General features: G+C 34.2%; 1 protein-coding gene and 1 long non-coding RNA gene across 2 annotated transcripts; both read left to right on the top strand.

The window, feature by feature from the left end:
• Nucleotides 1-708: 708 nt before the first annotated feature.
• Nucleotides 709-2,881, top strand: LOC141656706 (bark storage protein A-like). Its single transcript, XM_074463707.1, has 5 exons — nt 709-1,014; nt 1,251-1,318; nt 1,424-1,579; nt 1,737-2,069; nt 2,346-2,881. The coding sequence occupies exons 1-5, from the start codon at nt 777-779 to the stop codon at nt 2,520-2,522; spliced, it is 972 nt and encodes a 323-aa protein (XP_074319808.1). The 5' UTR covers nt 709-776; the 3' UTR covers nt 2,523-2,881.
• Nucleotides 2,882-4,899: 2,018 nt separating this feature from the next.
• On the top strand, nt 4,900-8,446 carry LOC141656705 (uncharacterized). Its single transcript, XR_012548553.1, has 3 exons — nt 4,900-5,400; nt 6,058-6,174; nt 8,126-8,446. It is a non-coding gene; the product is annotated as an uncharacterized LOC141656705 (long non-coding RNA).
• Nucleotides 8,447-9,586: the final 1,140 nt, after the last annotated feature.

Raw genomic sequence — 9,586 nt, 5'->3', positions numbered from 1 at the left:
TTACTCGTGGTTCTATAGTAAGTTATACTTTTGGAAGATTTTGACTATCAGATAAGTGCATAATAATAGAAGTTTTTAATTGTTTTATTACTTTTTACAGTACTAAACTAATTCTCGCTTTAGTTTTTTTAAAATTATTTATCGTCAATAAATCTGCATCATCACTTGTTATATATTGTTTCGTTTTTAGGAGTATAAATGTAAATTATTACACACATAAATAAATCCAATAATTAAATTAGAATCCACTATATTATCATAGTGTCAACATCACAAAAGTAAACCAAATTAGAAATACAATTTGTACTTAATAATATTTTAAGTAACTAAACCACCATTTATAATAATGTACTTGTACGTAGTGAACACTGAACAATATTTTAACAAATAGTTTTTCTCATTTAACCTTCTTATTATCATTATTTTATTACACTCTCTCAAGGCGATCGTCCTTGCTAGTTCCCACCTGGCTTCCATTGATCGCGATTCTCCTTTGAAATCCACGTGTATTTTATAGTGGTTGAAATAGTTGTTTTCATACAACATACCTGTATGAAATATACAGTAATAATCTGTAGATAATGCAGTTGAGATGGACCCTTTTAAAATAAACTAGAAACGTAAATGCATAACGATTGCAGTCCACAATTGTATAATACCTCCCTACATACTGTATCACGTACATGGCTATATAAACTCACATGAACTAATACATTTTTACATACAAACTCGAAACTCACAATAATTATTTGCATTCTAATAAACAATAAAAAAAAATGGCTGGTACGATAATGAAATTGCTAGTGGTGGTTATTGTCGGGCTCCTATTTCTGGTGCCCGACACCATGCAATTGTCCGTTAACCACCCGCTCCACGCTGTTGTGGAGCGACTTAACAAGGTCGAGGGTGGGGGGTATTTGGCCCTTGTTATATCTACTGCTGAAGATGAGATTTTACTTAGGAACTCTAGTGACTATCAACCTGACTTTTTCAATCCTTTTATTATCTTCGCCGGTATGTATATAGAACTATCTTCATCAAAATGGTTATAAATATGCAAATCTAAATTAAATAGGTAAATTCGTGAAAATAATTTTATAAAACAAAATTATATATATGACATTTTGATAAAATGACAATAATAAATTATCGGCTTATTTTGTTTAATTTTTTTTTTTTTTTTTTTTCGGGTTAATTTATGACATTTATTTGAGTTCCTCCTTTTGTGGGGTGACTTGTTACTAATGCAGGGAGGACGTTCAACTTTGGTACGTTCAAGTACCAACAAGTGGTACATGTCCTTGCTGGGAAGCCATTGGTAGGAATTCACAATCATGATTATTCGTAAAACACTGTGTAAAACCGTCTTACACTATAATTTGTGTTTATCTAAATTATTTTGTATTATGATATCGACGAACAGTCAAATGTCGCGGCAACCGTACAAATGATGATCGATTTGTTCCCCATCAAGGGGATTATCGACTATGGATCTGCTGGAACTGTTAGCAAAGAAGTGATCATTGCTGATGTTGTTATTCCTTCTCAAGTTGCCTTCACCGGTGTTTGGAGTTGGGAGGTAAAATATTTAAACAAATATTACGAAAATTCTAAAATATATGGCGTAATTTTTTCTAATGTGTTCCCTTATGATAGTGAAATATTCTTCTGAATCTTTCTTTAGTGAACTTCTTAATGCGTGCGTGTGTCCTAAGAAGGAACGTTGTAACTCGCAGGAACCCGAGTCAAAAGCAAGGTATCCATCATTAAAGATAGGAGAATACAATTCGCCCGATGCAGGAAACAACTCATTAGGACACATTACATCCTTAAAAACCGAGGTATATGAGCCAACCAGCATCTCCAAGACTTATTTTTTCGATGTCCACTCCGAGTGGCTTGAAATCGCTTCACGACTCAACTTTGGTGAGCGTCCTACTGTTCTCCTCGGTGAAGGCTATCGTTGTGGTTCTTCCGACATTTACGTGTCCAACTCTGCCTACGGTACCTTCCTTAACAAGAAACTCAACATCACCATCGTTGATACCTCAAGTGCTGCTGTCGTTGCGGTCAGTTTCTTTTCTTTTCACTTAATTAAACTTTATTCAGACCATTAAACAAATCATTAATATATTACTCCGTATAAAGCAAGTGCGATCGCCCTAGGCCCTTACGTTCCAGTAGCACGATTCGAGTAGTGTATATACCAATATAAGTTTTGATACGTATATTTTTTTTTTTTACGAATCGAAGCGACATAGGGCTGAATCTCAGTGGATCGTGGCAGCAAGGCCACTCTGCCACTTGATATGTATATGTGATGGTGTAAATGTATGTTATTACAGACGTCAATAGCAAATGGAGTGCCACACATAGTGATCAAAGGAGCATCAAACAGGCCTGGTTTGAATTCCACGTCGAAATTATCCGAAACGACCAAGAAAAACGTACTAAAAACAGTTTCAACGTTTGTTGGAGGCCTGTACTGGCAGTCCGAGAAGACACACGCCAACGTCTACTAAGAAGTTGCGGTCTTTGTCGCCGATGCGGCCGTCCGATATTCCTATTTATGCTTAATCGTTTATGTTTTGATCTTTGTTCCTGATTGTATGTACTATTAAGAATAAGTTGGGATTATAATGGTCATGATGGAAGAGAGCTTGTGATAATGCGTGAATACGGTTAAAGACGTTACACCCTTTTTAATGTACTATGCAGTATATTACAAGTATAAAATAAATGTGCACCGTTGTAAATTTTTCATTGTACTGTATCATCTTTATCTTATCCGTTTGTTTACCTTTTTTTTTTTTATTTGTTTGTATGGAGAATTTTAATAAAAGCTAAATAAGTGTGGGATGGAAGGAGTAATCCATTATCTTTTGCTTGTTTGGGTCAATGATTGGGGGAGCATCGATCTAGAACTCTGCTCTTTTTTATTTTTGTCGACATTACATTGACCGATCTTGATCCGACGACTGATTATTCCACTTGATTTTTCGATTCAATCCTATAAAAAGTAACAATTTGAATCAATACCCTAATTTATAGGAAGATGACATAAATGATTCATGATTAAGTTAAAATATGGATAATTTATAATTTAGCTTCAGATGAACGATTATAGATAACTAATATTGGTGTCCGGTTCCGCCCAGGTTATATCTATTTAGTATTAAAATTTATTTTCAATTAAATAAAAACTACTCCCTCCGTTCCGGTCATTTGTTGTCCTTTGGTTTGGCACAAAGACCAAGGAAAGGAGATGGGTCAATTACTGAATGACAAGTGGAATGAATTGAGTGTGAATGATCAAATTACTCATCAAATTCATTCTTAAAATAAAAAGGACAACATGAGACACCTCAAAATGGAAAAGGACAACAAATGACTGAGACACCTCAAAATGGAAAAGGACAACAAATGACCGGAACAGAGGGAGTATTTTAAAGTTGCATAACTCGTAAATTTATCATTAATATATTTTTCTGTGATACATCTTAAAATTACGTTGAAATAAATTATGCGACAAAATTACTATTTCGCTATTAATATTTTATTCAAATCGATTGGGTTAGCTAATTGTTCAAATATACTTTCTTTTTTTTGTTAATATTGTTATACTTTTATTACATTCGTTATTTCTACTGTTACTTACACTACTTTCGCCGTAATTATTGTTACTTAATTATTGTTACTTTCACTAATTCCGCATTAATAATGATAATTTCACTACTCACGTTGTTACTTCTATTACTTTCACTATTCCCGCACGCTGCTAATATTGTTACTTTGACTATTCAAACAAATGAGTGATTACTATCATATTACTATATCAAATGTTACTACAATTCTTTTCACTACTAATAGAATTACTTTTACTATTTAGGCATACAATTTTAAGAGGCTTAAATAATTATATAAATATATTACATATATGCATTAAATCAAATCGACATAATTATGGAATATTATATTTTTTGGAAATCTAACTTGATTTATGTATCTTTTACTAGTTTCCAATAAAATATAACGACTCCTCACTGACTTCCTATGGAATGCATGAAAAGTCCCTTGAGAACACGGTCATGAGGGCACGACTCCTATGTGACTTCCTATGGAATGCATGAAAATCCCTTGAGAACACTGCCATGAAGGCACGACTCCTTGGTGTCTGTTGGAGATAGGCATGACACATTGGAGAACTGCACGACACCTTCTTTCTTCCCTTAGTTTGCGTGATTTCATCCATCTTGTCGGGTCATAGGCAGGGGCGGAGCGACCCTATGGGTTGTATGGGCTATAGCCCAGGGTCATTTCACGAATAAAAAAAATATAAAGAAAAAAGATTTCAGCAAAATTAATGTGTCTAGTGGTGAAACTTTCACAGATCGCACAAGATTATCATCATCCCGTGTTCGATTCCCAGTGTGATGTTCTTTTGTGCATTGGTTCTGCGAAATTGAAAGGACGCATTTACCGTTTCACACTATGATACTACTCTTTTGCTTGTTGGTCAAGTTTTGACAACATAAAGTCTGTTAAAGATTACGATTGAGAGTGAAAGATTGAGAGTGAAATGTTGTGTCTATTCTCATTCACCAGGTACAGTATTTATACAACGTAATACGGTGTGTATACATTAAATGCACTGAAGACATTTGCCATATTTACTATTGTAAATATGGATTTCGAGGAGGACGTTGGAGTAAATCCCGGGGTGAGATTTTCACCTTGACTTTTTGTTTACAACACCCCCCTTGAAAACACTTTACAATTACTTGGATTGTACTATATGCTCTGAAGGGTACTACCACTAGTAGAAAAAGTCTCATTGACATCGCCACGTTAACATCACTTTTTACTAAAACCGATGTAAATATTATAACCTTAACTATTTACATCAGTTTTCCTAAAAAACGATGTAACGTATTTTTTATTTTTTTATTTACATCAATTAATAACATCGGTTATTTGAAAACCGTTGTTAATTTATTCCTGTTATATCGATTTTAGCAGAATCGATGTCAAGTTTTTAGATAACACGAAGTAGTATTAATGTTACATCGGTTTATTGAATTGATGTAACAATAACATTCCATTATTATTCCAAAACTCCAATACACGATTAGATTACACGACATATCACATAACTTCTCTTTAGATAAAAAACCCTTCGCCTCTCGAGAAGGAAACCCCTTAGTTGCAAACACCCTCGCATGCCGCCGTCGCCGCCGCCGCCCCCTACCGTCTCCCTACCACCCTCGACGACCATAGTACAGCCGCCTTCTCTGCCATCTTCATGTCGTTTTCCTCACCATTATCGCGCTTCAACTGTTACTCATTGTACTGTCGTTCGAACACCTACGCCCTAATTTTCGACCATCAATATTCTCGGCGGTAAGAACCCTAATTTTCAACTTCTTTTTTATATGTAATTAATTGGGGATTGAATTTGAGTTTTTCGTATGTAAATAATTGTGAATTGAATTAGGTAAAACCCTAATTTTCAAATTGAAATGGCTCGTGATTCAATTTGAGACTCAATTTCTGGTGTAGTCTAAAATTAGGATGGTTAATTTACTGAAGAAGGATAAAGAAGGTATATTAGAATTGTTATGAAGGGTTCAAGTGGAATTAAGAGAAATGAGGGCTCTGATATGTGAGAACATGTTGAATCCATATTTCTGTGATGTTTTTTTTGTATAGCTATTGTTTTTTGCCTGGTTTGTTTTAAGAGGTAATATTGTTCTTTTCAATAGCTACTGTCATATAGCTAAATAGTAATGTATTATGTATATATCATTTTGTTGCATCAGGCTTCATTGACTTCAACCACATTTATAAGAGAGATTTTGATTGGGTTAAGAGGAGGTAACTACGGCAAAATTATCTAGTTTCAATTTTTCTGGACCCAAATTATCTAAAAATAATCTCGTTTGTGACGCGTCATAAGCTTGTGATGTCTTACAATTGGTTAAAATAATGTTAAAAAAGGGAGGTGGTTGTGAGATATTATAAGTTACAATGCATCTAACACATTGTTGCTTTGGCCAGGATTCCATCAATTAAGTTTCTTATATGCAACAACGGTCTTATTTAAGGATCGGTTAATTTGTAACTCTGACTCCAAGAGCTAGGACACCTCAAATGCTAAGGCTATTCGAACATTTGGTAAGTTTCGAGCATGTTTGCTTTTTCGCTTTTATGTGCAATCTCCATACATCAGCGTACATTGATTGCGGCTTGAAATTTTGAAACTATGTCGATATGGATATGTAACTGAGTAAGTGTTCTTATTTTGTTGCAAATTGTAATTGTCAACATTGAATGTTTTCATGCAAATGTCTTCTTACTAGTGACAGACTTCCGTCTAGCTTTGTGTTAATGTTTAAGGATACTATGCTCCCTGTTCAGTTAAATTTCATACGTTTGATTGAAATAAATCTCACATATAACATTATTGTTTGAATGATGGCAACATATTTAAAACTTGAAACTTGATTGATTACTTTGTATGACTCCAAAGGAAAAACAAACCATTTCATAGACAATTATATGATAGAGCCATTCCTTAAAATGCAGTTTCATGAGAATTACATGATATGGTCTGTCTTTGGTGGTCTTTTAAATCCTACATGCATAAGACTTTATTGCAGTTGTTTTTTTCTTTTTTTCTTTTTTTCTATTCCTTGAACATGTTACTCTTTCCGTCTCAGTCAATTGTTTACCTTTTATATTCGTTAGAATTTTTTAATCTAAGGTAAGCAAATGTTTAGAATGGAGGGAGTAACAGTCTTGAAGTGAGTTAAGTAATATAAGTTGGGCTTTGTTGAAGATTTGTATATCAGATAATTTTGAAAATTCATTTTGAACATTGAGTAATTACGGTTTATTGTTTGACTGTTTGTTGTGGGTTTGTTTGGTGATGGAAAATGGACGCTAACTGTTAGATGATCAAGATTATTATAGTATATTGGCAGGTATAGCTTAGTTATAACAAAGATACATATGAGGTGTAAGTTTCATTAAGCTATGTGCACTTTGGTCTGTTCTAAACTATACGACTTTTGCAAAAATTGAAGGCTTACTACCATTTTTTATTCTAGAGGTAGCTCAACTTCAATCTGGAAATTATGTGTAATCGGTATATGTATAACATGGAACTTTGTTCATGGGTGATTTTAGAAAATATTTGATTTATTTGTTTGGTGCTTACTTGTCATTTGGCTGCCGAATGGTTGTGGTGCTTGCTGCTTGCTGCTGGCTGCCTACTAGTTCTTGTTGTACATATTGGCTGACCTGTGTTATAGACTTATAGCTATTGTCATGCTGCTAAACGCTACTAGTACTACAAGCTACTAGTACACATTGTCCTTTCTTGCTGCTATCCACATTTATAATGTTCATAGAAGCCTTTATTTGGTGAGTTTTCAATATTTTTTCATTCATACTATACCTTGATGAATAAGGATTACTCCGTATATTGCATTTAGAAACTGTCAATTTTGTTTTGGCAGACAGCGTACTACTGTATATTTGTTCGACCGTCTGAGGATCGAGTAATGTTATTGTTGTATAACTTGATGATTTACTGGTTTGGAACAATGCAGAATATAAATTCTTCCCTTGTCTTTTTTTTCCCCTCAAAATAATGCTAGGTGAAAATAGAAGTTGTTTTTAGTCCAGATTGAAACATAATTGTTATCAAAATGGTGTCTGCGTATGATTGTATTTCCTCAGTCGGCAAAGTTATAAAACAGCCACTTCACAAAATAGTTGTTAATGATACTTGCAGCTGAGTATGTCACATTTGCTAGTTGTTCAGGCACGACACTTGTTCATGCACGAGTTAATAGGGGATATAGCGTACTGCGATAATGATGGTTACTTTACATACTTGATTGGTTTAAAGGGATTGCTAAATACAAGGGTATCCAGGTACCATTCTTACTCATTGACATATTGCAACATTTGGCGATCCTTGACTATCTTGCAGTAGTACAATCTTTGGATTTTGTATATAGATTGCCTGATTTGAAATCTGTTTTGATATTCTCCTGAAATACTTGATGCTGAGCTATACACTCCTTATACACTTATACATACTATCTATTTTACTTAGGTTCGGGACACGAGTCTGTTGAGCCTGAACTAGGTATGGTATACAGGTGTTGTGCATGACAGATATATTGTTTATACTGATGATGAGCTACGAGCCTTTCCAAGCTGAAAACTGGATGCGATGTTGCTAGTTAGAAGGAGCTCGGATATAAGGAACTAACGAGGAGTATTAAACTATTATGTTAGTTTTTTTTTATGACATTTTGTATCTATAGGTATCTGTTTATGTGTAGATCTAATTATTTATGTTCAAAACACATGTATATTTATAATTTTGGAGTATTTATTTATAAATTGTTAGATTTGGAAGTGTAATTTTTCTTAATTGATGGCAACTCTCATTTGAGGCGTTCTACCCATAAGAAACGCCTCAATAATTTTTTTTTAAAATTAAAAACAGCCTATTAACATCGATTTTAGTTAATAAACGATGTAAATAAGAGATATTTACATCGGTTTTGCACCAAAACCGATGTAATTGAGACTATTAGCATCGCTTTTCACCTATAACCGATGTTAATAATATACTATTTACATCGGTTTTAGACCAAAACCGATGTAATTGAAACACAATTAACATCGGTTTTCACCTATAACCGATGTTAATTGTATACTATTTACATCGGTTCTAAAACCGATGTAAAAGTAAAAATACTAAATACGTCGCCCCTAGAAACATCGCCACAAAAGCGATGTAAATGGGGTAAAATAACCGATGTCAATGAGACTTTTTCTACTAGTGTACCTCATTAAAAACCTTGTCAGTAAAAACCCAATGGGATAAAACCTGACTAAGGAAAAAAGCGTGTAGTGCATATAGTACTCCCCCTGAATTCAACACATATGCTTGAGCCGTCTCATTCCGATCTTGCGAACTAGTTCTTGGAATTGCTTTGATGGTAGTGACTTTGTGAACAAGTCTACAAGGTTCTCGCTTGACCTGACTTGTTGGGCGTCAATTGTCCCTTGTTCTTGAAGATCATATGTGAAGAAGAATTTGGAGCTATATGCTTAGTTCTATCTCCTTTGATGTAGCCTTTCTTTACTTGAGCGATACACTACACAGAGTATTATCCTCGTATATTATTGTTGGATGATCACTTGTCTTGATATCACATTCTTTTTTAATGTCTTGTATCATGGATCTCAACCATACACATTCTCTAGAAGCTTCATACAATGCAATTAATTCTGCATGATTTGATGATGTTACGGTCAAAGTTTGCTTTGTTGACTTCCAGGATATGGGTGTACCGCCATATGTAAATACATACCCTGTCTGAGATTTTGCCTTTTGTGGATCTGACAAGTATCCAGCATCTGCATATCCAATCAGCGTAGCATCTTTCTTTTTAGGATAAAATAATCCTAAATCTTGGGTTCCTTGAAGGTACCTTAACATGTGTTTAACTTCATTCCAATGTCTTTTAGTTGGTGATGCACTAAACCTTGCTAGTAAGTA

The sequence above is a fragment of the Silene latifolia genome, chromosome 5 (genome assembly GCF_048544455.1).
Source record: "Silene latifolia isolate original U9 population chromosome 5, ASM4854445v1, whole genome shotgun sequence".
Lineage (NCBI taxonomy): Eukaryota > Viridiplantae > Streptophyta > Magnoliopsida > Caryophyllales > Caryophyllaceae > Silene > Silene latifolia.
Note: the sequence above shows the minus strand (reverse complement) of the source record. Positions and strands in the feature narration are given on the sequence as shown.